General features: G+C 41.3%; 1 protein-coding gene across 1 annotated transcript; it reads right to left on the bottom strand.

Moving 5' to 3' along the window:
* Nucleotides 1-27,941, bottom strand: LOC101403781 (NBPF family member NBPF6-like protein). The gene is made up of 7 exons (XM_014791743.2): nt 27,505-27,941; nt 14,859-15,071; nt 12,955-13,057; nt 10,290-10,525; nt 6,362-6,413; nt 5,337-5,500; nt 1-463 (listed from the first exon to the last, which is right to left on the bottom strand). The coding sequence occupies exons 2-7, from the start codon at nt 15,034-15,036 to the stop codon at nt 453-455; spliced, it is 744 nt and encodes a 247-aa protein (XP_014647229.2). The 5' UTR covers nt 15,037-15,071; nt 27,505-27,941; the 3' UTR covers nt 1-452.
* Between the last annotated feature and the right edge of the window lie 24 nt (nt 27,942-27,965).

The raw sequence follows: 27,965 nt of genomic DNA on the forward strand, positions 1-27,965 counted from the left end.
GATTTCTAAACCCTCTTTTTTCAAGGAAAATGGATATGTGCTGAAGAGCTGATGAATAGTCTGCAGCGACATTATTCTGACTTATTCTTGACCCAAGTCCTTGCCATGTTCTTCCAGTTGCTGCTGACTCCAGTTATCCACAGGATGGGGGTGGGGAGGGAAAAGGGTTAGGGCCTCTCAAGATCTGAGAATCTAAGTATTGGGGTCCCTTAGGTAATTATCACATTCGCAGGCTGACGGGCTATGATTTCTGCCATCAAACTATCTGTTTGGAGTAAAAATCGAGAGTATCTGTGAAAGCCGATTCTCAGAGTTTTGGAAGAGCGAGAGCCCTCTTGCTTTCAGATTTGGACTTTCGTTTGTTTTGTTGTTTTAGTTTTTCTTATTAGTTGTGGAGATGTTCATGTCTAAGCTTTGTTGAAATTAGACAAGAACTTTTCATAGTTCCAGCATTAGTTGTTACCTGAAACAGAGAAAAAAAAAAAAACTAAACTAAATGAGAATCTTCTATCAGGTTCTGCTGATACTTATCTGAGGCTGGAGTGAGAGCTAAGTGAGGCAGGAGGCCACGTGCAACCTGAATGCAGTTAAGTGGATAAGCTATGGTGGTAAGCTACAGTCTGGAAAGAGATAGTTATGCTAGCAGATTGGAGGGAAAGTCCTCGGAAATATACCATCTGCCTTGTGGTGTGGAACATAGGGCCCCACCACCACATAATGCTGATAGCCCTACTCAAAGCTGCTGCAGGTAGGTTAGCCAGATCCCTACCACCTCCTCTTCTCTCCATTCTACTCTTCTGGCGAAAAATGAAGGCCTTTTACACCTCCCAGGAGAGATGGGCCTAGCTTCAAACATGCACATTCATAAACAGTCTGTTCTAGTAAAGAGAGGATATTTTGCATGGAAATCTCATACCTAAATCCATGTCCTATTCCTTTTATTTTTGTTTTTTTAAAGACCTGATGCTTCTTTTTGTTTTTATTTTTGAGAGAGATTGGCCCTGCACTAACATCTGTTGCCAGTCTTCCTCTTTTTTCTTTCCTCTCCCCAAAGCCCCAGTACATAGTTGAGTATCATAGTTGTAGAGTTGTAGCTCTGCTATGTGGGACGCCACCTCAGCATGGCTTGATAAGCGGTGAGTAGGTCCGCGCCCAGGATCTGAACCGGTGAACCCTGGGCTGCCAACGTGGAGCGCACATACTTAACCACTACGCCACCGGGCCAGCCCCCTGTCCTATTCCTTTGAAATAGGAGGGGTGCCAAGGGAAGAGCCCTAGAATGTGAAAACCATCAAGGTCCTCAGACACAATCTGTGATATTGTGATTTATAATAAAAAATATATATTTGGTCTTCATCCAGTTTCTGGCACAGAGCTCCTAAAACCCTTGGAATTTCCTAAGTGATGAGAGTGATAAAAAGTGTCTTTTTTGATGTTAATGAGGTGACTTTTGGAAAGCACCTAAAGATGAGAGCTGGTTGCCAGGACAGCCAAACGTGGTTAGAGGATTGGAACTCCAGTCCCACCCCTTGACCTCCAGGGAGGGGAGAGAGGCTGGAGACTCAGTTCAATCCCCAGTGGCCAATGATTTAATCAATCATGTCTATATAATGAAGCCTCCATAAAAACCCAAAAGGATGCGGTTGGGAGAACTTCCGGGTCGATGAAATGCGGAGGTGCTGGGAGAGTGGTGTGCTCAGAGAGGGCATGGAGGCTCCACACCCTTTCCCCATGCCTTGCTCTATGCATTTCTTCTGTCTGACTATTCTTGAGTTATATCCTTTTATAATAAACTAGTAATCTAGTAAGTAAAATGTTTCTCTTAGTTCTGTGAGCTGCTCTAGCAAATTAATGGAACCCGAGGAGGGGGTCTTGAGAACCTCTGATTTATAGCCAGTCGGTCAGAAGTACAGGTAACAACCTGGACTGCGACTGGCCTCTGAAGTGGTGGGGGCAGTGGTGGTGGTGCAGTCTTGTAGGACGGAACCCTTAATCTGTGGAATCTGATGCTATCTCTGGGTAGATAGTGTCAGAATTGAGTTGAACTGTAGGACACCCAGCTGGTATTCCGAAAATTGCATATTGGTACAACGTGTGGATACCTCCCCACGTTGAAATTGGTACCAGAACCTATTTATTATGCAAGCACAATTCCATCTTTGGCCATGAGGAAACAAAGGCGTCAAGAGGCTAAATACTAGTTAAAGCCACATGACCTGTAAATGAAAAACCTGGGACTAGAATGCAGGCCTCAAGCCTTTTTTACTACATCACAGAGTTTAAAAGAAAGGAGAGGAAAGGCTCCAACCAGGAAGAAGTCAACAGGCTCTAGAGGCTGCTGGGTACCGTGGCTGGGACAGGAATAAGACTTTACAGAAAGTCTCTTGTAAGTGTTTTTCTAAAGAGATTAGGAAGAAAGAAAGGAATTATCAGAAAGAGAAAAAGGGAAATTAGTAAATAACAAGCAAAAATTTAAACCTTGGTCTGATTCATTTACACCGTGTGGAGACCAACATTCTATAAAGTTAATTCCACATCAGGTTTCTAGTTAGGGACATTTCTAGGAATATTTCCAATAGATCAACTAACACAGTTCCTAAGTAAAAATTGAAAAAATACTAATTTCTCATTCCTAGGTGGTCCTCATCACCTAATTCTTTCCAAACTGCTTCTTGGGGAAAGAATTTTTTTAAGTATTTCGCTCCAGTGTAGAGAAGGCAAGTATAAATACAAAATCTGTTTTCCTTAAGGTTTTAGATTTTGTTGCTGTTATATTCTCTTGAGGAGAGTAAGATCTTAAAGCTCTTGAAGGTATCACAGATTTGGCATAAAGATTATTTTAAGGTTAAAACATTTGCAACCTTATTTGGACTTCCTTTATTTGACTAAAACAGAGCCTCCCCAAAATACATATGCCATGATCCTCCCTTCCAAGGGAGGTTCCTGCGAATTCAGCTGTCATGGAGACAGACTGTCCATTGCCAATAACATCAAAAAGCCTAATAAAATTTTCCATGCTTTGCACTGAAGCCCTAAACCTGCCCCCCTTTGCTAAGTTGGTATATAAACCTTTACCTTTGGGTTTTCAGGGAGTTATTCTTTATTAAGCAACTCCCACTTGCATGTGTAAATAAACTTTGTCTTTTCTCCTGTTTATCTATTGTCAGTTAATTCAAAGGCCCTGGATCATTCAAACGTAAGTGAATAGAGGAAAAGTTTTCCTCCCCACACTGTCTTTTGGAATTTTGCTTAATAAAGAGGCTAATCAAAAGTGAAATTTTTCATATCGCAATTCTGAACTAGTAGTGGGTTGTGAAATCAATACAGTGGACTGTTTACTACAGGTTTTATCTACAGAATCAGAAAAGAAAATACTAGGTAGGACCCATTACGTGTAGTAAGGGCTTTTTTTTTTTTTTTTTTAACATAGTGGGTCACAAAGAATTGTATGTTTCTCACTGTGTCTTGTGGTCAAAAAAGTTGGAGAAACTCTACTCTTCATAGACAGGTTATAGATCAAATCTATCCATCTACCTCTTTTTCTCTTCTTTTTTTCCCATGCTATACAAACAAGACTGTTGAGAGAGGAGTACAGATTCCATCAATGGCTGGTGTTCAGCCTTTCCTATGAAGAAGCCACACATTTGGGATACTTCTATATTGGTGACCTGAGATCTTAGTAGACTGATGGTCATTCTCATTTCTAGCCACATATTTGAACCACTTGGGAGCTTTTAAAAACTACTAATGCCCCAAACACATGTGAAACCATTTAAATCAGAATCTCTAGATGTGGAGTCTAGGCATTTGTGTTAGGCAAAACTTTATCAGTTCTTATAATATGATAGCATGTTTTAAAGCTACTTAGTAGACCAGTCCCATTTCCCATAGTTCTCTTTGTTTTTCTCTAGCTCTCCCATCATACGCTTCTTTCCTATTGGACCTAAAGATTTTAATTTTCCTTCCCACGGTCTCAGGTAAATCATTTCCTTTCTCAATTGGCCTTCCAAAGCAAAAATTTCCTTCTGTTTATCTACTTGGGCCTTTATAAAGTTTGCCTCTGAATTCCCTTTTCCCAAAGCTAGTTCACCACAAAGGCTCCCTCAAGTCAAGTAGCTGGGCTTTTGTATGCCTGCACCTGTCAATCATGTGTACAGGCTTTACAGGTAGAGTCATTGGTGCTGTGGGATTGATATAAATTCCTAGGTACTTCCAGCTCTCTGAGCCATCAGGCAAAGTGGTTCCATTAGTCTGAGGACAGTCCTATTCAGAAGGGTCCTTGAAAGCAAAAGCAACATAGGCATAAGAAGGTAAAAGTAATTTCAGGTGATCTTTCTTGACTGACACCTAACAGATCTCATGCAGGGATGTCTATTGAGGTGAGCACTGCACTCAGCAAGAATTCAGTAAACATTAAGTCTGGAGTATGGGCGATAGACTGAAGATATTTTGCAGGTTTGTAAATATTTTTGCCAATCTGAAGGTATTTTGGTTTGGCTTGGTGTTTTGGCTAGTTTGGGTGGGTTTTTGGAAAGAGGCGTGCTAGTGGCACTGCTCCTAGATTCGACCTTTTCTCTAGTAGATATTCTGGTTGTTGATTTAGGTTAGATTACAGCACTGAGACTAGACCCACAAACATTAAAAAAAAAAAAGAAAGCTGTGGTGCTACAGAAAAGATGAGAACCCTGGCCATTTACCCAAGGGTTGCCAAGATCAGAGCCTTGTCTTTAGGGAAACCACCTGATGTTTTGGTACTAAAATCGAAGCTTATGGGGAGGCAAGCCACTGAGGGGAGATGGAGATTGGACCTTGAACGCAGGAACCATGATAATTGCACCTCTGAAAATATGGGCAAGACTGCCAATATTCTTGGATAGTGAGTAAAGCTTAAGGGACACTATTCAGGAACTGTAATTGGCAAGAACATTTCAGGAAAGCTAAGATGCTTCATCTTAAAGAAGGAGATCTGTTAGACAGATTCTGTGCAAATGCTGAAGTAGTGGCAGAGAGTTTGCCATGATCCCTTCACTGTCTCCACTGTGGCTCGCCTGGAGTCCATCAGCTTGCATATGTCAATGGGGGCCAGAGTGACTGAGGTGAGGTATGGACCAGAAACAATGCAAATTACCTGACCCACCAGGGACCTGTACTTGAAACTTCGTCCCATAGGTGTGCTCAGCCTAATCACTTTTTCAAGGTTAATCTTTAGGGCCTACCTGCAGAGATGATCTCACTCAGCCTAGACAGATGTGGTGAGCATGTAGAAGCTACTGGAGCTTTATTCTCCAGTTTTCTGGTTGTTGGGGTTTTATTCTCTTTATAATGGGAGTACTCACTTACTACATCCACAGCAGAGCTGGCTTCTTGTGCATCAAACAGTAAGGCGTTGCTGCTGGGAGGCTGCTGGGAGTCATGGCGACAGGAATGAGTCAAATACCGTTCATCTAGTGAGTTGTCCAGGACTTGATTCAGTTCTTCCTCCTGGAGCCCCCTGCTGAGCCTGGGGGCAGGAAAGGGGGGGATTGCAGGTAGGCAAAACAAGAGATTAAACTAAGGCAACTTGGAACCACAGCTTCACAGCTGGTCCTGATCTGAAGCTCATAGAAGAGGCACCAGAAACCAAAGGGGCCATCCTATCAGAGAGAAAATATAACAATCCACTTCTGACTGGGGTTACAGTGTGTCTAGAGTTGGGGTGGAGGAGAGGGCAGTAGGTGCTCAGTCTACTGACCTCATAACATGTGGATGAGGAAGTAGACTGAATTACTCCTCTAAAATATACCAATGACACACAGGGCACACAGAGACCTATAATATTGGCTTTAAAATGCTGTAGAGAAATTTTATTTAATATTATATGATGCAGTCCATTGAATACTGGCTCCTGAGATAATGTAGCCTCTTAGGGCTCTTGCAGCTTTTAGACCTCTCTCTCTAAATATTTGATATGGGTTGAATTTATTTTTCAAGATAACTTTCTGGCTATGAAACATCTGCCAACATACCTCAGGACAACTGTGTAGAAACCAGATAGGAATCTCACTTTGGTCTTTAACCATACAGGTTTATAGACTACAGAAACTAGGGATCTCTGGCTAGTTTACCTTTAGGTCAGACTGACTCTGTTTAACTAAACTTGAAGAATTACTAGGAAATGGTAACCAGTACAAGAACTGCAAAGAGAATAGAAAACATTGTTTATAAGGACACATTATTGTATGATGAATGAATTTGAAATAGGTACAATCAGCAATTTCTGTTTCTTCCTGGATCTGGGACCTTTGGCCTTTTGATCTCTAGTTCTGGAATCCTCTCTAGATTTCACTATTCCATTATCAGCCCTTTCATTATTCACAGTTACCTGGGTACCAGGGGCTCCTGTCCATCTTCATCCTTCTTATCAGTATGATTTTCTGTGAACCGAAAATAGAAAGAGCTAGTCAGAGATGGAGCAGGTCTCATTTCACATATTACAAATATGAAAGCCTATGTGATCAGAGACATAATATTCTACATGTTTGTTCAGAATGCTCTGGGAGAATTACAGGAGGGTTCAGGTTGTGTCTTTAGAGAAGTAGCCTGGCAGGCTTTTCTGAGCAACACTGGACGGTATGTTCCTGGTGTGGTGAATCATCACCATCACGTCTGCTACTGAGTCAAGGCAAAAAGTTTGAAATGTCTTTTGTTCCCCAGCCCACAGGCTACTTGCCTAGCTGCCTTCTGGACTTCTCCAGTTCTAAGCTTCATTTTCACCACAAGGCTAGTTAATAGACCACGGTTGTGTGTCCCATTACTGCTCTCACACAGAACTCACAGCAGTCTCTGAGGAGCAAAAACTTCAAGAGAAACCACCTCTTTCTAACCAAGTGACTGGACAAAGGGACCTCTGCATGCCAGAGAATGTGAAGAGAATCTGCCCTCCTTTTTCATTTCTTTTCTCTCCCGACTCCACCCAGAGACCAGCCCAGTTGCAGAAATGTATTGTGAAGAGGCAGCTGAGCAGGGACCTAAACCACAAAAGAGAATCTAGCCCTCTGGTCAAAAGAACTAGGAAAAAGGGACCTCTTGTCTGAAAAATGTGAAGAGTGTTTCCCCTTTTTTTTTCTTTCTCAATTTTCTTTCTGCCTTGCTCTTTTTTTTTTTAAAACATTTTTATTTTTATTTATTTATTTTCTTTGTGTGAGGAAGATCAGCCCTGAGCTAACATCCATGCCAATCCTCCTCTTTTTGCTGAGGAAGACAGGCCCTGAGCTAACATCTATTGCCAATCCTCCTTTTTTTTCCCTTTTTCTTCCCAAAGCCCCAGTAGATAGTTGTATGTCATAGCGGCACATCCTTCTAGTTGCTGTATGTGGGATGCTGCCTCAGCGTGGCCGGACAAGTGGTGTGTCGGTGCGTGCCCGGGATCCAAACCTGGGCCGCCAGTAGTGGAGCACTCGTACCCAACCGCTAAGCCACTGGACCGGCCCCTCCGCCTTGCTCTTAAAGCAGCCCCAGTCATGTGAAACTGAAGCACAATGTGAGAGGATAAATCTCTGAAAGAACCCAATCTTTCTGAACAGAGGAATTTGGACAACAAACCCTTGGAAACTGGAAAGAATGGAAGAAATACTAGAGCAAGGAGAGAGTGGAAAACTGTCTAGAAAATGACAAAAGTCCCAGGGCTCATCCCCAAACTGAACATGTGTGGAACAGAGCCAAGGAATCCTGGCAAAGGATTGGAGAACTGAATTATCATATAAACCCACCTAGTCCAGACTAAACCTGAGTGACGTATTTGCTGGACTGACCCAAACAACACGTGAAAGGCATTGAACACTGAACTGACATTGAAACTACTGCTCACAGAAGGTGAGACAGAACTTGCGGTTTGAACCTAATGGAATTGATTGCCTGCTAAAAAATCACTTCCAAAGGATTTTAACAGGACTCAGGGTGTCACGATATAATATTCAAAATGTCCAGAGTACAATCTAAAAGTACTCAACATAATAAAAACATATAATCTTCTCAATTGATAAAAAACATTTGACAAAAATTCAACATCTATTCAGAATAAAATTCTCAGCAAATAAGAAATGAAAAGGAACTTCCTCAAATAAGTTGGAAACATTTCTTGGTCAGACTGTGCCTACTCCTGTTTGCATTAGGAGACATAATTTCTTCTGTTGTCCACAGTCACTATCATAAAACAAAAAATAGAAGGTTTGTTTGTCCATTCAAATATGAATAAATTTAAAAAGAGGAACTTTCTCAACCTGTGAAAGGCACTATGATCATTAATTAGAAAACTCAATATTATTAAGAATGTCAATTCTCCTCAAACTTTTCATGGATTCAAAGCAATGCCACTCAAAATCCGAGCAGTGTTTTCTACAGATAATGACAAGCTGATTATAAAATTTATATGGAAAGACGAAGGAACTTGTTTTAGGTGAAGAGTTCTTAGATATAACTACAAAGGCACGAAGTTTGATTTCATCAAAATTAAGAAATTCTGCTCTCTGAAAGACACTGTTAAGTGGGTGAAAAGATAAGCCACAGACTGAGAGAAAATATTTGCAAATCAAATACCTGATAAAGGACTTGTATCAAGAAGTATAAAGAACTCTCAAAACTCAATAATAACAAACAACTCAACTTCAAAATGGATATAATGTTTGAACTCTCACTTCACCAAAGATATATGGAGGGTCAATAGGCCCACGAAAAGATCCTCAAAATCATGTGATTAGGGAAATGCAAATTAAACCACACACCTATTAAAATTGCTAAAAAGACAAAAAGCAACAGAACCACCACCTGAAAAGAGCTGGTACTGGGGAGCAATTGGAACTCTCACACATTGCTAGTGGGAATGTGAAATGGTATAGCCACACTGGAAAACAGTTTGGCAGTTTCTTATAAGTTAAACATACACTTACCATATAACCCAGCAATCCCACCCCTAGATATTTACCCAAGCGAAGTGAAGTGAAAACATATTTTCACACAAAAACCTGGGTGTGATTCTTTATAGCTATTATTCATAATTGCCCAAGACTGGAAACAATCCAAATGTCTTTCAGTGGGTGAATGGATAAACAAAAAGTGGTACATCCCTATAATGGAATAATCCTCAGCAATGAAAAAGAAACAAACTACTGGTACATTCTGGAGATGGAAAATCTATAGGGACAGAAAAAAGACCCAGTGGTGGCCAAGGACTGAGGTTGGGGAAAATGGTTGACTACAAAGAGGCACAAGGGAACTTAGGGGTTCCCTAAGGGAACTTAGGGGTGATGGAACTGTTTTATATCTTGATTGTGGTGGTGCTTACACCATTGTATGCATTTTTCAAAACTCACAGAACTGACACTACAATGGGTCATTTTATTGTATTTCAATTATCCTTAAAAACCAAAAGTGATTTGATGGCTGCTGCCTCCTGCTCCAAAAGCCTGTGATGAAGGAGGCAGTTATAATAATGTTACCTTCAGTCCTGTGTATTTCTCCACTGGGCTCACCCCCAGCAAGTCCTGATATTGCATGGTCCCCAGAATGTGAAGTGAAAAGCAAGTGCAGCGTAAGTACCTGATAGTTGGCTTTTTTTTTTTTTTATTGTAACCCAAGTGCCTGATATTAAGCTTTTGATAGCTGAGGCATCCACTTCAAAGACCGTTATCTTGAATAAACACATTGCCAGCTGCACACTAGATAAAGAGGCAGGCTGCCCCACCCCTGAAGTTTCCTTTGTTCTAGAGATCTCTGGTTGACTTAGATAACTGAGGTTTGACCACCTGATCTCCCTTCCAGCACTTTAACTCCCTCTCTTATGTTTTAAAATTGCCAATAAAGAGTGAACCTGCAAAACTCTAGGCACCTCACCCTTGACCCTAATAACAGCAGAACCCCAGGCCTGTGCTTTCTCTCTACCCATGACCTTGCTGTGTGGCCCTGGGCATGCCGTGTACCCTCTAGGACTTGTCAGTAATAAACCTTGTTTTTTTCAAAATTCCCTGATAGTTGTTGCTGAGGTGCATCTTGCAATCATAATAAGAACCACAAGGGCTGGTCCAGCCACAAAATTCGCTCCAAAAGGGGAAATGTCTGTGGGGGCTTGCCTTAGGCCCAGGTGAGTGCCCCCAGGTATTTCTAGTTGATAGCATCACTATCAGTAGGCAGAGACTGGCACAAAACAGCAAGACATCTGGCTAAAAGGTCGCTCAATTCGTGGAGGCGTGGACTCTTAAGTGAGGCTTGGACTTTGAGAGGAGCTAAGGGTCTTCAGAGCCTGTAAGCCAACTTACCAGTGGTGAGTTTGCTGGCAAGGCTCTCTGCCAGCTGGCTTCCTTGGGCCAGTTGCTCACATAATCTCTGTCGCTGGGAGTAGGCAATGTCAGTGCTTCTGAGGAGGCCCTCAAAAGACTTGACTGTGTTCTTTGCATGCTGGGTGAAAAGATAACAGATACTTTTTCCTTCCTGTATCTTCTGTCGTAAGTGGGTCAGTTCTTGAGCTTGAGCCTGAATTAGGGGATCATATTTCCTAGGGTGAGAAAGAAAAGTAAAATGTAAATGTGAATGTAGTGAATGATAGGTTATGGGAGTTTCACCAGAGACACCTCTTAGAATGTCCCTAAGGAATTCCCCAAGCTGAATTCTTGCACAAGTTGTGTGACTTGCCTATGGCAGAGGGAATGAGGAAACAGCACTGGGTTTGTTTGTTTTTTTATTAATTTTGCTTTAAAAAAATGCACCTTCAGTTCCTCACTTTAGCCCAAATCCATTTCCATGAAGTATATATAATCAAGCATTATGCAGAAAGTGACAAAAGAAAAAAAGATACAGAAGTATTGGACAGGTACATCTGATGTTAATTGAAAGGATGAAAAGAAAAATCAATGAAAAGGTCAAGAAGGATAGCATTCTTTTAAATGACACGAAGATAAGCCATGGTCAGTAAGGAGGTACTTAAGAGTAAATAAAGTTCTGAGGAACAATTGCATCACTCTATGCAGAATTTCACTGTTTTCTAATTATTGTACAAATATCTCTCATGATTCCAATCGAGAATGTGATCTCTGTGAGGCTAGAGATAGGGCCACATATTACCCAACTTACAGTACCCAATAGAGTGTACACACACAAGTAGGTGTTCAGTTAATACTTAAATCACATAATCCTAAAGCTGGACTAGATATTTATAGTCATCTACCCCATCTGATGCCTGAATCTCTTCCCTACTGTCCTACTAAGTGATGTTCTAAGATTGTCTTTCAAACTCTATTCCATAGAGTTCCTATATAAAGTGTCAGAAGAGGTGAAGGCATATACTAGAGAGAAACGGGCGCTCCAGACCTATGCCTCCTTCAGTCAAGTATCTCTGCTTTAGTGGATTTTACACATTTGAGCTTCTTAGATTTCATTTCAACAAAGGGTTAAAAGACGTCTTGTGGGGCCCACCCCGTGGCTTAGCGGTTAAGTGCGTGTGCTCCACTACTGGCGGCCTGGGTTTGGGGTTTGGATCCCCAGGCGCGCACCGACGCACTGCTTGTTGGGCCATGCTGAGGCAAGCATCCCACATACAGCAACTAGAAGGATGTGCAACTACAACATACAACTATCTACTGGGGCTTTGGGGAAAAAAAGGAAAAGGATTGGCAATAGATGTTAGCTCAGGGCCGGTCTTCCTCAGCAAAAAGAGGAGGATTGGCACGGATGTTAGCTCAGGGCTGATCTTCCTCACACACACACAAAAAAAGACGTCTTGAATGCCACAGTCTACCCTATATTTGAAACCCTCTAAGAATGGGCAGTGCATGGGTCGGCCCCATGGCTTAGCGGTTAAGTGTGCATGCTCCGCTACTGGTGGCTCGGGTTCGGATCCCCGGCGCCCACTGACGCACTGCTTCTCCAGCCATGCTGAGGCCGCATCCCACATACAGCAACTAGAAGGATGTGCAACTATGACATACAACTATCTACTGGGGCTTCAGGGGGGAAAAAAAAGGAGGAGGATTGGCAATAGATGTTAGCTCAGAGCTGGTCTTCCTCAGCAAAAAGAGGAGGATTAGCAGGATGTTAGCTCAGGGCTGATCTTCCTCACAAAAAAAAAAAAAACAAACAAGAAGTTTCTTAAAAAAAAAAAAAGGGCAGTGCAGGTCCTCAGCAAATTAATAATTCATTTTTCAGACAACAGCTGCTCAATGATCTATCTACCCAATGGCTCTACCAGTTAATACTCCAAGTTGTATGATACTAGAAAAAAATTAAAGTTGGGGAGGAGAAACATTTTTATCATGAATGGGCACTTTGGAAACCTTGGAAAATATCTCTTGTAGTAGAAGATGTTAGTCCATTAATGACAACCACCATTTTTTACAGAAATAAGAGCAAGTGTAATAATAAGAGCAAGTATAATAACTATAGCGATTATTTAAATTGAATAAAGCAAGTATAAAAATAGAAGCAAGTATAATAATTAGAGCAAGTATAATAAAGAGCAAGTATAATAAAAAAGAAGAGCAAGTATAATAATTACTGCAAATATGTGTTGGAGCTTCATATGTGTCAGAGATGGTTCTAACCACTTGTAATCATGCATTTAATCTTCAGAACTCTCTGAGGTAGATACTGCTGGTATTTTCATTTTACAGATGAGGTAGCAAGGTAACTGAGATGCAGGAAAGTTCAGTAAATTTGTCCAAGGTCACACAGCTAGAAGCCACATTGCTAGTATTCCAATCCAGGCATGTGTCTCCATTTTATTCATATATTATTTAAGGGAAAATCCCAGAGACCTAACTCGTCTACCATCCAGTTCCCACAGCCCATCAGTTGTCTTTATCTAGTTCTGTGCCTGCCATGTACATTTCTGCCCTTCTCTTTGCACAAATTTGCTCTTTATTCTACCAGCCTGGGTTGCCCCACTTCAAACAGTAATTCACATACTTTTCCACACAGGTACCTCCTTACCCAAGCCTTGCAGCTGGTCTCATCTTCTCTGCCAGCTTCCCCTCCTCAAACTGCGTGTCCTCCTCCAGAACAGACTCAATGATGTCTTTGTACTCTTCACACTCTGAGAAAGCAGAGATGCCTGGGTCAGTGGAAAACTGGATATGCTGCTATGATCACTGCCTTCAAGGGAGGAGGCAGGGCCTGCCCCAATCCCATTACCAGGCTCTATGCTGGGATTTCCACATCTTATTCCTCAGTCTCCCAACTACATGGCATTTGATTACTCCCTGTTTTAGAGATGAGAAAAGAGAAGCCCATATGCAGGTAAAATAACTTGTTCAAGATGATTCAACTGGAATGAGGCAAAGTCAGAATTCACATCCCTTGAGTTCTGACTCCAAATCTTGGGCCACTTCAACCAAGCCTTGCAGCCTCTTAAGTAAAACATACAACTGTGTAAAAACATACATGAAGGGAAAAAGTCTAAAAGACATAAGTTCAAATGCTAACAGTGTTGTGTTAGGTCAGAAGGAGAACTAATACATAGCGTTTCCCATGGCATGGTTCTAGTGGATTTTCATGAATTATCATCATGTAATCATCACCACTACCTGAAAAGGTAGACACTATTCTTATTACTATTACAGATGAGGAAACTGAGGCACAGAGAAGATAAAGAACTTAGATTTGAACCCAGGAATTCTGGCCCCAGGGTACACGCTCTTAACCACTGCACTGTATTACCTTTACACTAAGATCTTGGGTGATATCTTTCTTCTTCTCTAGCTTAAAAAAATTTGTTCTACAATTGTATTATGATTATAATGGTGTAAAAAAACCCGTGTATTCCCACATCCCAAAGCTCATCTTTCCACTTTTTAATATGTAGGCTTTAATTTTTACTTTTTTGTCCATGTCAGTAAGTTAGATAGCAAATTTTATCCCCCATTGATTTACTGAAAAATAATTCTAGAAATTCTATGGCAAACTCAACTTCAGTGTCAGCAAAAATTCTCCTCTAGTATCCTTGTCCCTCTCATGCCCTCACTCCCATGTTCCCTTCAGTCACTACAGCTCCACCCCTCCCCTCGATTATGAACGGGTTTGAGTTTGTCCAGTGGATTTCTAAATGTGAAAGCTGATGGTGGAGAGGATGGGGCCAGCCCCTACACTGACCTGGCCTGCTACTGGGACTGGAGGTCTCCTCCACTTGGCATCACTCTCATTTTTGGCCATATGTCTCAAAGCCCAGATCCTAGACTTGCTTGCTGTCTGCAAAGTTCATAATCAGGGAGAGATAGAAAAGCTGTTATAGAGTCTCTGGTTTTCCTGGAAGTACCCTCAATCTCAACAGAGTGTGAGGAATGGCTTCTTTAAACTTATGTGGGAAAAGATTCTTGCTCTAGGCATCATGATTCCTTCTGTGTCTGCTGTTGATGTTCTCATCTCCAGATATCTGTGGTTCAGTTGGCAACAGACAGCTCTGAGCTCCTTTAAGGCAGGTAGGGTGTACTGTTACTTCTTTCATCCCTAGTGCAGCTAGCACAGTGTTTTGCAAATGGGTTCTCAGTAAAAGTTTGAAATGAATCCTGAGATATTTAAGCCAACACTAATATTATATGTTTGTAGAATCTGACACATGTTCCTGAGAGAGAAAAGATGGTTTAGCGCCTGAGCCAAAATTTTAGCCTCTATTCCTCCTTACATTCTCACTGCAAACTTTACTCCTTTGTGCCTCAGTGTTTCCATTCTCTGCAAATTGAGGGTAAAATGCCCACTTCCACCTTTCTAGGAATATAGTCAGAATGAGATTTATTTTGACGAAGGAGAGAGAAGAATAAAGTCTGGAGAGTGTTTAGTTTCTCGGAAGGGAAATGGACAATTATTTATCACTTTGGTGACTGTGACCCCATAGAGCTTACTGTATTTCTGCAGCTGGTTGGCCAGGGAGTAAGCAGTAGCTTTGGATGTAAGGAATTTCTCTGTGAGATCTCGGAAGTTCTGTTTACTTTCTTCCAGCTGGGAGCGCAAGTACTGGTTGGTTTCTAGGATGCTCATTTCTGTCCTCCAACTGGAGGAAGCGCTGGGAGATACTGCCATGCTAAAGCTTGTAGTGGAAGAAGTAGAGCCAGAACCTGAGGAGAAGAAACATAAACAAATAATAAATTAAAAACAAGTGAATGGATTATGGTAATGGTTGCACTGCCTGGTAAATTACTAAAAATCATTTAACTGTACAATTACAATGGGTGAGTTTTATAGTATATAAATTATACCTCAATAAAGTTTCTTTAAATGAAAAAATGAATTTAAACAGGTTTAAAGAATGCAGATGTAATTCATAACCTACTTTTGGGCTGAACTTTGTCAGTATTCCACAACTCTGAGAATCCTTAACCACGAAAATAAGGCACAGGATGCCAAAGCTCAGAGCTGAAGGCACTGCCTGTAGCTCAGGCTCTGATAAGAGTACCGGAGGGAGGACCCAGTGTGCCAAGTAAGGGTCTGGAGTCACAATAACAGAATTGGAAGGTGGGGGTTGTCATGGAATCTTAGGAGCCCCTGCCTTCCAATTGCCTAGGCCATGCTGATACACAAGGCCACCTGGTCTCTTCTGAAGGTCATCACTGATGGGGACCACCCCCTCAGCAACCACTTTCAATATTTGTGTACTCTTGTGTTGATACCATAGACCTATCTCTTTCTAAAATTTAAGCATGTTTTTCATTGTTTATTCTTGTAAATGCATAGAAAACATCAAGGAATCAATATTTTCCCAAATTTTTTATTGTCTTAAGGACTGTCATGATGTCACTTTTTCTTCATGAAAAATTTAAAACTTTGAGATAGCCTTGGTATTCTTCTTTTGTTGTCTGTTTTTTAGTACATCATTTTAATATTATAAGAAAAAAATCCTGAGTATAATACTCTATTCAGTGTGTGAATAATTAATTTATAAGAAGGATTTCTATCCTGACTGTGTCTTAATTTTCTTCTTGCTGCAGCCCAATGTTATGTTGGCTTCTTTTTCCTCACTGGGGAAGCATGTTGGCTTTTCATTAAAGTTGAAGTCCAGTTTGACATTCCCACCTCCTTGCCCTACCCTCCTTCTCTCTGTGCATGTTGCTTTGTGTTTTAATCTCTACATACATTATTTTGTGCTTGTCTCTTTGAAACCAAGAATGAATGAGTTAAAACTTTCCCTGGGTTAGAATGAAACCATGCCTGGTACCCAAAAGGTTGACATAGGAAACAAAGTGACCAAAGTTTCTGAGGTTGTTTTGCAGAACAACAGGAAGACCACTGATAAGATAGCAGCTTGCTGACAGACCCCACCCCCATCTGACTAAATATCATGCAGGTACACTGAGAAGCTAAAATGATCGATTGTAAATTTTGGATGTCACAGACTAAAAATCCACTGCATGCAACACATAGAACCCCTCCAAATTTGTACATTCGACCAATGAAGAAATAAGACAGTTGCATCTGCACAAAGGACTCTTAAAACTTCAGCCCCCAAGGCCTCCTACTCCCTCTCCTACCCAAAACCCTAGTTAAAAACCCCAGCCTTTTTCCCTTTGAGGAGGTAGATTTGAGTTTTAGCTCCCATCTCTTCATCTGGTTGCCTTTCAATAGTAAACCTCTTTCCTTGCTATAAGCCTGACGTTTCAGTAATTGGCTTTGCTGCATATTGGGTAAACAAACTTGTGTTTGTGTTAGACTTCAACTTATGAATTTTATTCTAGCTCCACAGGGTCTCTTTCCAATTTGTCAAAGTCATTGAAATAGTTTTTGTATATTTCTTTGAATACACATAGCAGCTGCCTAACTTGGAATTACTTATAAACTAATACTATTCCTTATGTTCAGAGCAGTTTTTATAGAACACTGATTGACAGTTTGTGTTGACCCAAAAGCATTGACCTGTGGTTGTGTTCTCAGACAGAGCATGGTAAAAATCAAGGTCTGTGGTGGTTGGTAGTGATCCACAGCATTCCTGTGCAATGGGATTTAGTGACATAGAAGCTGAGGTTTTAAAGATAGGCATAGACAGGCAGGAGAGAAAGTGTTCCCTGACATCTCCTTACTTCCTATGTATCAATTCCTCCCTGGATTTATGAGCCTGAGATGAGGGAAACATCCCTGGAATATCTATCTCTTCCCTTCAGCTGCCTAGCTTTTCCAGGCTAGTGCCCTACACACATATGTGACCAAGGCCACCTCCATATGTGCCACTGAACATTCATGACAAAGTGAAGGAAGGAGAACCAGATAAACTACCCACCCCACTTGCCAACCTGCGACTATATTGTGTGATAGTATTGGTTTGTGAGATGTCTCAAAATTTTATATGATTTCAGTCTTTTTAAATGTATGGAGACTTATTTTATGGCTTAGTGTATGGTCTATCCTGGAGAATGTTCTAAGTGCACTTGAGAGAAATTGTATTCTGCTCTCATTGGGTGGAGTGTTCTATAGATGTCCGTTAGGTCATGTTGTTTAAGTCTTCTATTTCTTTGTTGATCTTCTGCTTGGTGGGTCTAGCCATTATGGAAAGCGTGGTATTGAAGTCTCCAACTATTTTATTGTTGAATTGTCTATTTCTCTCTTCGATTCTGTCTGGTTTTGCTTCCTATATTTTGGGACTCTGTTAGATGCAAACATGTTTATAATTGTATCTTCCTGATGGATTAACCCTTTTATCATTATAAAATATCCCTCTTTATCTCTGGTAACATTTTTTTTTTTATTTTAAAGCTGTCTATTTTGTCTGGGATTAGTATAGCCATGCCAGTTTTCTTTGTGGTTGCTATTTGTATAATTATGTTCCATTATGTGGCAAAAGTGATTTTTCAGATGTAATCAAGTTGACCTTAAAATGGGGAGATTATCCAGGTGGACTGACCTAATCACATGCACTCTTTAAATCTGGGTCTAGAGATCAGAGAACTAGGAAGTCAGAGAGATTCAAGCTTGTCAGGGATTCAATGAGGGAAAAACTCTGCATTGCTGGCATTGTAGGTGGAGGGAGTCATGGACAAAGTCCTCAGTCCTACAGCTTCATCATTAGTACTGCCTACAAAGGTAAGCTGACAATTTTTTGTTGAGGAAGATTAGCACTGAGCTAACATCTGTTGCCAATCCTCCTCTTTTTTGCTGAGGAAGATTGGCCCTGGGCTAACATCCATGCCCATCTTCCTCTACTTTATATGGGGTACCACCACAGCGTGGCTTGATAAGCGGTGTCTAGGTCCGTGCCTGGGATCTGAACCTGCGAACCCCAGGCCGCTGAAATGGAGCATGCGAACTTAACCACTAGGCCACCGGGCCAGCCCCTGACATTTTTTAAAAATGTATTCATAATATGTGCTGTACAGATTCAGACACTCTCACTGCCTCTGCCCATCCTTCTCTTCTGCTTTGTCCTTGAAGGTTGCTATGTCTGTCTAGATTGGGGGACACAACTGCCACTGCTTCATTCAGCCTTTCCTCCACTCTCACATGTGCTATGGCTCTCTGGAGCCAGATGGCACTGCTAAGGGGGGCTGAGCACAGGCAGCTGGTGTTATTGGAAGGCACAGACTCTTGATTAATTTAGACTCTGACCTTCATCTACCTGGAAGGCCCAAGCGCCCTTCTCACAGCTTCCTGTCAGCAATTTAAAGGAATTGTTATGTACAAGCCTTGCCCTTCCCAGAACCCCTAAGGCCCTGGCCTCTAACATCTTTACCACTTTTGGGGTATCTGGCCCACCCCAAAGCTATTCTCCTTCCTGGAGGTTCAATTACTTCATCCCTACTGCGTAGTGAGAAGCTACCAGGTGACCATCCCAAGGCCCAGCATGCAAATTAGTGTTAAACGGTGACCTGATGGTACGTTGTCTAGATCAATCAGAGGTTTAGGTGAATGTGCCAAGGATCTAATTTCCAAATGTTCCACACTACAGAAACATACCAGAATTTACCTCCCACCTTGGAAGATACAACTCGGAGGAATGGTTGTTATACCTCAGGCCAAGCACTGATCCCTCCAGGATTACAACCTGGCCCACAAGGCTGCCAAGCTACTGTTTAGACAAACTGTTGAATTTCTTTTACTCCAAAATCCCTGCTGGGTTCCCCACAATTTCTCCAGTTGACAGCAGCACTGCTCCTGGCTGCTAGATTTCTGCATAGACCAGATTTACATGTGCAATAAACAGTCCAGCAGAGGTAGTAAAACGGATTAGTGTTCTAATCTTGCATGTATAATAAAGATTCCCACAGATGCTCTGCAGTGGCAGTGAATGAACTGTGGTAGAGTGAATGACAAACACATAACATTGGCCAGGAATCAAAACCGGGCACTCCATGTGAAACCACAGGTACTGCCATTGAACCACCAATGTTCACAATTCAAGGTTGCTTGCATAGCTCATAACACTCTCAATAGTTTAGGTTTGGCAACCATTATACCTAGATTTAGTGTACAGCTTGCAACTACACTGAGATCCCTTCTGTTTTTGGAGCTTGGGCTGGAAAGAACCAACTGGAAGAGAGCTGCAACTGGGATCAAACTCCTCCTCAAGCCTACAAATTCCCAGCTGAGGTCTGGAATCCAAAACTGGCACTGTACAAAAGTCTCTGTGCTCCAATGGCAACTTTGAGACTTGACTGCTAAGAATTCCCCTAAGACCAAGTTCCATAACATTTCCTCAAGAGAGCTTCCTTAGAGGGATCTTTAGTGGCCTTCATCCCAGCTGATGACTTGAATGAATTCAGAAGGCAGAAGGTCAGGCACACCAGAGTTGTTACTTACTTTGGTCCCTGCTTCCTAATTTCTGAGCACTGGCAAAGGCTCTTCTTCCAGTATGAATCTGTGTTTCAAAGCTAACACAAGTATAGTTCCCACTGCCTCAGTTGAACTCTGTTGCAGGAGATTGGGCCCTGCAAATCTTCTCCCATCACCTCTCAGGATCAGCACAGCCCTAAAGGCCAAGGAAGAGAAGATTGCTGTTGATCAGTTACCCCTTTGATTAGCATGGTCCAGATGCCTTCAGGACCTTGATAATTAGGAACCAACACATTAGGGTGGTACAAACCTTTGGAATTTTGTCTTCAAGGAGTAAGACCCAGGGAAAGCACAAACTCAGTCTCAAACCACTATAAATTTTGCTGTACATTTTTCCACACTTGGGAAATAAAATAGATCATTTGGAAGAGCAAATTGAGAGCACCCTGGCAGTATTTAGTGAAATTAAGTGTGTACATATTCTGTTCTCCAGTCATCCTATCCTTGTATATATACCCCAAAGAAACAGTTGTGTGATTCCATGATGAGACATGGATGGGAACGATCTTTTTACCTTTATTTGGAGTGTCCTGGAGGTGGGAACAAACTAGGTGCCTGTAACTATGGGAATAGGTAATAAAATGTGGTAAAAACATGCCATAGTCTTCTATGCAGCACATGGATATAATGGAGTAGATACTGAAAACAGTGCTAATAGAAAAAATTAGGAAATAGAAAAAAAGATTTATGGACCAATCTTATTGAATCAATTAGAGTTAAGTTTAGGAAACAAATTGCTAGGAAGCTATTAATTCCACCTTGGAAGGGCTGGAGAAGTAGTATTCAGGTGGAAGCACTGGTACATGAAAATCAATGACTTTCCTCCCTAACTCCCATCTGGGAGTCAGCAAGTTTTGATTGCTGCCAACACCACTGCCTCTCATACACTCGGAAGTAGTGATTAAACATGAGAATATGGCTGCCAGCCACAAGTATCTCTAAATACTCATGGCTCCATAACCTTGTTTGCCATCAGCAACGGCAGTATTAAGGCCTCTCCTCACTTCTACCAAAACACTTGCATGCATCTAATTGGTAGGACATAATTTCTATCCAGAACCCAATCTGTAAGGAAGTCTGAGAAGTATAATTTTTAGTTTTCCGAACTCTTCAACTAGAAGGAAGACGAAATGGATTTTGAGTGAACCAATCCACATTTAAAGTGATTTTATTCCATTGTGTATCAGCCATAAGAAACGATGAAATCCAGCCATTTGTGACAACATGGATGGACATTGAGGGTATCATGCAAAGTGAAATAAGTCAGAGGGAGAAGGTCAAATACCGTATGATTTCCTTCATTAAGTAGTAGATAATAACAACAATAAACAAACACATAGAGATAGAGATTGGATTGGTGGTGACCAGAGGGGAAGGGGGGAGGGAGGAGGGCGAAAGGGATAATTCAGCACATGTGTGTGGTGATGGGTTGTAATTAGTATTTGGGTGGTGAACATGATGTAATCTATGCAGAAATAGAAGTATAATGATGTACACCTGAAATTTATACAATGTTATAAACCAATGTTACTGCAATAAACAAAAAATTTAAAAAAAAAAGTGATTTTAAATCCTTCCCCTGAAAAGAGCACCATATATTCTTCAAAGACACACACTTATTTAAATATGCAAAGAGAAGCTAGAATAAAAAGACATATACTAAACCCCTTAGAGTGTGTGCTTCTGGGGGTGGAGGAGGGAATGGGAGTGGGATAAACAGAAAATAATGAAAGACAACAAGTAAGAAAGGGCGTCACTCAGTGCAGCTACCACTGTGTGTCCTGAACTAAGGAACGAAATTACCTTTATCCTATGTACCTGAGATCTAAGAAAATACATTAACTAATCAGTGACATAGGCTTTAAAAGAATGCTATAGGAAAACAGCAAATTTTTTCCAAACAGACAAGTCTGGTTTAAATAGGCAGAAAGAAATATTTTTAAAGCACAGAAATCATATAATGAGGTGGTAAAAATGAAAGCAACTCTGTCAGAAATCTTCAACCAACACTAAATATAACTAATTATAATGGGTCCAAATCTTCTAGGATTGGGTGTAAAACTAAATTTCAGCTAAGCGGTGTATTAGACAGAAAAGCATTATATGTTAAGAACAGTACAAATCTGTACCAGGCTAATCATAAACAAAGGAGTGAAAATAAGACTCTTCGACAAAGGCAAAGGGGGGAAATAGCTTTAAATTAGTTAGAGGAGTAATGTTCTAGTTTCTACAGGAAGTTATCAAATTGCTTTTCCCTGGTATGTTTTTCCTTCCGTGGCCAAGAGGATGTGATGAAGGGAAGAAATCTTGGAGTGAATTTTCACTTTGATTCATCCTGTGTAGGTCTCTGTAAGACATCACAGTTTAAAGTGGGACTATTTGATCCTTTGTCTTTTCCAGACACTCAAAAGAGGCTTCGGAGGAGAGAAACTCAATTTTGTCACCCAGATTTTTCTGAGTAACTCAGCACATACTCAAAGATCCAGCCTCCTGAATCTTCACTGTGTAAAGAACTGGTGTGTGAAAAACCGGGAGGAAAGAGTTTGGAAGGCACCAAGCAATGGGAGGGCAAAGAGATTGCTTCAGCCAGTGAGGAAATGAACTTTCCATAGGTCCACACTAGATTTAGGACCAGACACAAGGGTCTGAATGAATTTCTGATGTTTTTACATAGAGGTCTAGTATCTACTTGGAAAAAGTTTTTTTCAGAATTAGGCTTTTTAAAATCAAACTTTTTGATTTGAGTGCCATAACTTTATAGTGCTGCCTTGTATAAATCCGCTATGCAAGCCTTTGCTCCAGGTGTCTTTTCTAAGTGCTATCCGTGTCTTCCAAAGAGAACAGTTGTGTAAACCTACTTTAGAACTGCTTTTTCAAAGTCCTTCCAGGAATTCTTCCTGATTAGACCTACTCCAACAGTTGAGAAGCAAGCATAAGTGGTTCAGTAGCAGAGTCTTGGCCTCCCACGCCGGGGGGCTGGGTTCCATTCCTGGTCAAAGGAGGGTTTTCCTTGTGCTTTTATGTGCCCAGTGCTCTCCCTGCTGGATTATATGTTGCACGAGCAAGATGAGTTATTACAGGGTTTGGGCCTCAGGAGGCAAGGATAAAAAGAAAAGGACAACTATACTTCCTAGAGCAGAACAGAGCAGAAGAGATTGAGGTCTGAACAAGGAATTTTTCAGAGCTATGTCTTTGAAACGACATGTGAGTATGGCGGGTCATTTTGAATACTTGAAACCAAAACCACTGCTACTTCTATCCTTTCTCTTGGCAGATATCTGGAATTTAAAGAGTCATCAAGTCACTGCTTCACATGCTGGAGCTTGGGCTGACGGCTGAGCAGTGTCTCACGATGGAGTGAGGATCAAGAAATGAAAGTCAGGAAAGGAGAGAAGCTGCAGGCCCAGCAGACACTCTGGTGGTGGGGGACGCATTGGAAGCCCAATAAAGGGGAAGATTTGTGTGGAGGAGTCAGCATGGACATGAGGGAAGCTGCAGAGAGGGGGCCTCAGACCTTTCTGTGGAGCTAGGCCCTAGACTTTGCTGGTCTTGGTAAAATTAGGGACAAGGATGAACCCCAAGTGGAAAGCAGCATGTACAAGAAAGTCATTTTTAGGGGGCCGGCCTGGTGGCGCAAGTGGTTAAGTGCTCGCGCTCTACTGCGGCGGCCTGGGGTTCGCCGGTTCCGATCCTGGGTGCGCACCAACACACCGCTTGTCAAGCCATGCTGTGGTGGCATCCCATATAAAGTAGAGGAAGATGGGCATGGATGTTAGCCCGGAGCCAGTCTTCCTCAGCAAAAAGAGGAGGATTGGCAGATGTTAGCTCAGGGCCAATCTTCCTCACACACAAAAAAAGTCATTTTTATCACCCTTGTTTATTTTATACTCCACCAGGCCAGACTTTTGGTTGAGGGCTCATTTTTAATGCTTATGGGTAAGCAACATTGGGAGGAGGCCATGACAATCATTGGCTCTGGAGATTTGGAGGAGGAAGCTCTGGAAAAGGAAACCCTTGTTTTCATCAACTCTTTTCCTCAGCAAAGCTTATGTGTGTCCCAGATATCACATTGAAGCTACCACATTGGTGGACTGAATGAGTGCTGCTGATAATTTCTTTCTTGAAGGGGCAACAATGATTGATCCAGGGTTATGGGAATGAGATGCAAGAGCAGAACTTAAAATACTTTTCTCTGTCTTATCTTCTCTCTGTTACCTCTGAATATCAACTTTTCACACACACCGGTTCAAGATAGCCTTGAGTCTCTACTGAGAGTTACAATTTTTTCATAGGTTCTAGAACCACGTTTCCCTCTTGTTTCTACAATTCTTTTAGAGGAAGCTGGATTTCGAGGAAGCCAGTCAGTAGCCTAGACTTGTTCAACATCCTATATTATTTGAATTTTCGTAGCTGTCAATAAATATCATATAATGCTCAGTTTTATTTTATTTCATTTTTCCTGAATACTTCTCACATTGAGTTCTCCATCCTTCTGCTCACATTTCCTCTGATTGCTCTCTAAGTTAACTTTATATCTGTCATCCTATGGTTTCTCTACTCCTCTCGATTGTGGTGGATGTCTGTGTTTTAGATTTTATGTCTTTCTCCTCCTTGATTTTTCACTCTCATTTTACTGGAAGCTAATGTTCCTAATACACCTTCACACGTTTGATCGTTTGTGTATAAAATTCTAGTTTAAAAGCAGTTTTCCTTAATTTTTTCTTGCTTTAATGTTGTTTTAAGAGCTTCCATGACATTCTGAGAATCCTTTGTATGGAGTCTTTTTTTTCTCTACAAGTCTTTGGAGTCTTTTCTTCAAGTCTGATATTCTGAAATTCCAGGATGGTGTACCTTACTGTGGTTTTTCATTCCTTCTTTGGGCCAAGCTATCCATCCAGCCTTTCAATAAGGCAACGTATGTACTTAAGTTGCAGGATATTTCCTCATAATTATTATTGGCTAATTTCCTCTGCTTTCTTAGAAAGTCTGAGAAATGGTTTCTATTGGGTAGTGGTATATTACATGCCCTCTTCACAGAAAACCATATTTTTTCATGAGAGATATTTTCTCATTTTATAGAAAGTATTACCAAATATCAAATTACAAAATATATACACAGGGAGTTATACTCAAACTCTGAGAAGATACCAAAAGGAGGACCTTAAGGAGAAGCTCATTTACATCTCCACTCAGGCTATGATTTTCCAGTGGTTAGTTCTAGGAATGTTATCCAATCTCGAAAGCCTGCTAATAGAAAGACAAATATAATATTATACTTTGGAGAACAATTTTCACATAGAAATAACTGGAGATAATTTCTCTCACACTCTTGAGTCTTTGGAATTTACTACAATTAGTAGATTTGTGCAGGCAGGGGAAAGTAGAGTGTATTCCTACTTTTCAAGAGATGTTGAAGAAATCTTTGTTTGGAGTTTTGAAAGCATCATCTTTCAGTGCAAATTATGCTTATAGGATCAATTGTATCACTGCCTTCCTTGACAGTGAAAACTAGCTTTAAATGTTGCCTTTAAGGATTGACACCACTAGATGAGCAGTAACAATGTGGGATTCTTCTGGCCCTGGACCCTCTCCATATTAATAGGATTGTCAGGAGCCAAAATGCTTCCCCAACAAATCAAGTCATTCAGTATCTGACTCTTAAAAGTAAGCTTGGATGGACTACCCCTTTGAGTCTTGATTTCAGAGGGGTTTGAAAACCTTAGCCTAGATTTTAATTAATTTCTAAAATCTTATATAGATATCCTAGATATTAACATTACCTTAGATATCCTAGATATAATAGCTTTTCTTATATAAATATACAACTACTTTCTCCAATTTTTCCTTTTCCTTGTAACTTGGTACCCAGTTTTTTACATGTATATATTCATTTTTCATCTTTATATAGTGAATATTTTGATTAAAAAGGCTTACCCACTGTATACTTAAAAGTGGTAAAGATGATGAATTTTATGTTATATGTTTTTTATCACAATTTTTTTAAAAAGTCTCACCCACATGTTGTTCAAGAGTATTGTTAAAGAAAAAATTATGCAACGACACTTGTTAAAGCACGGTAAGGAAGACTTTATTCAAGGGAGGCCATGGCCATAGGTGTGGGAATCACTGCAATGGCATCTTGCTGTGGGGGAGAGACATTGGACTCAACTCTGAATATGACAAGGAAAAGTGGGAATTTATAGTCAAGCAGTAAGGTGAGGGGTCAGTGGATGGAAAAGCACTAAGAGGAAACATCAGGGGTTAGGAGGATTCTGGCTAAACCAACCTAACAGGATTCTTGTTGAAGGCAGGCTAGGGTGATCAAGCATCACATGGAGGATGGTTGAGGAAGAGGAACCTGATTGGATAGTGAGGGTGATCAGATATGGAGGGTGAGGTATTCTGGCTAAATTGACTTAGCAAAATTATTGCTAAAATCAGACAATACAGAGACAAACACAGAAGTCCAAAAGTTGAGGCCTAGTTGAAAGTTCAGGGGACATTGACTAGAGTTTGGTCAAGGAGAGAATCTTTGTGAGCATCTGTCAAACGTTTATTTCAAACTGATCCCAATAGAAGAAGCTTATATGTAAGCCAATTCAAATATTTCTGTCTTGATAGAGAATATAAAAAGTCATTGATAATCATTGTTAAATTGAATACAAAAAAAAAAAAAAAGAATGTTTGGATAAAGACAATTAGATTTCTCTGAAAATGGATCAAGATTATTTGGCTGCATCCAAAATTGATAATTAACTAGTCAATGTTCTCAGAAAGAATTCTTAAACTCATTGTAATCTAACAACATTTTATCAGGAGTGCTATTGTTTTCCCAGAGGAGGTAGCTGATCACATCAGATCACAAAAGTTCTTTTCAAGCTCAGATTGGTACAGTTTTCTATCTCAATGCTATCCTTTATTTATTTCTGAATTTAAATATTTTAATCTATATTTATTTTGCATAGTATGTATTAATGTTTTACTGCAAATGACAACAAACCAAATACTAGATGTCTTAAGCCCAGAAAGGAAATGTATTGGTTGTCAGGAAAATTTTCAAAGACTGAAAATAAGTAAAAGAGATTCTTGGGTATCCTTTCTGGCAAGTATTGGGCATAGTTTCATGCAGAGTTCAGCAAACTTGTTCTGTAAAGGGCCAGAGAGTAAATATTTTAGGTTTGTGGGCCAAGAGGCAAAATCAAGGATATTATGTAGGTACACATAACAAGAAAGAAAACAAATTTCCATACAGTTTTTTTGATGAAATTCAAAATTAATAGTAACTGAGCACAACCTCTCCGATGCTAAATGTCCTTTGCATCCAGAACCTGGTGCCTCCCTCTCTTCCCTCTCCACAGGCTGTTCCCTCCCTGCTTTTTCCAGAAGAAGAGCCCCACCCGAAGGGCCCAGCGCTCTGCGGGACAGTGACCCGCGGCAAGGCCCACCAGGTCCACCAGTCCCAGAAGGCAGCACCTCAGAACTGCCCGGGAGACGCGCCTCTGCGAGGCGCCTACGTGTGGAGAGAAGGTCGCCGGGGCCTGGGAGTCGACGAGATTGCCAGGAGGAGAGGGGCCCAGGGTGAGACCCCGGGATCCGCAACATCATAAAGGACCCTACGGGATGCAGGACCGGAGACCGCGAGGATGGAAAACTCTTTCAAGGAAGGCCCCAGGGCTCTCCACTAAATTCCAGGTCTTTCGCCTAAAACCCGCTGCACCTACAGTTTAAACCTACCTTAGTTGACGCTCCGTTTGCTCAGGCCAAAACAGAGTTCTCTTGGACACCGATCTTTCTCTCACACCGCACATCCCATTTGTCACAAAATCGTGTTTCCTCTCTGGTTAATTGTGGACTTTGATCCACACAATCTTTCTCTTTCTTGGTCTCCGATTTTGGCAAACGACTCTCCTGATAAAGGCGTGGAGATTGAGTCAACTCGCGACCCTCGGTCCGCTAAGACTTTAGGAGTTGAGACCTTTAATGTCGGGACCGGGGGTTTGGGCCGCCGTTGAGACTTGTCTTTAGTTCTGCCCGTCAAAATCAGCCTCTTCTAGGCCTGTTCTCGAGGGGCAGGGCTGGGCCCCCTCAGCGCGGCCTTTCTCGCCAGGTCAGGAGCCCCCCCGCCCCCACGCCTCCAGTGGGGCCTCCAGAGAAGCTTCAAGAGGCGTTGATTCAATTTGCCGGGATCCCGCGAG

The sequence above is a fragment of the Ceratotherium simum genome, chromosome 2 (assembly GCF_057802395.1).
Source record: "Ceratotherium simum simum isolate JZ-2026a chromosome 2, ASM5780239v1, whole genome shotgun sequence".
NCBI lineage: Eukaryota > Metazoa > Chordata > Mammalia > Perissodactyla > Rhinocerotidae > Ceratotherium > Ceratotherium simum.

Excerpts from the sequence above, each read along its gene's own strand:
- LOC101403781 (XM_014791743.2), bottom strand. The coding sequence starts at position 15,036 with ATGGCAGTATCTCCCAGCGCTTCCTCCAGTTGGAGGACAGAAATGAGC. Across the intron at positions 13,058-14,858 it reads CAACCAGCTGCAGAAATACA|AGTGTGAAGAGTACAAAGAC; the intron begins GTAAGCTCTATG and ends CTGCTTTCTCAG. Across the intron at positions 10,526-12,954 it reads AGACCAGCTGCAAGGCTTGG|GAAATATGATCCCCTAATTC; the intron begins GTAAGGAGGTAC and ends TTCTCACCCTAG.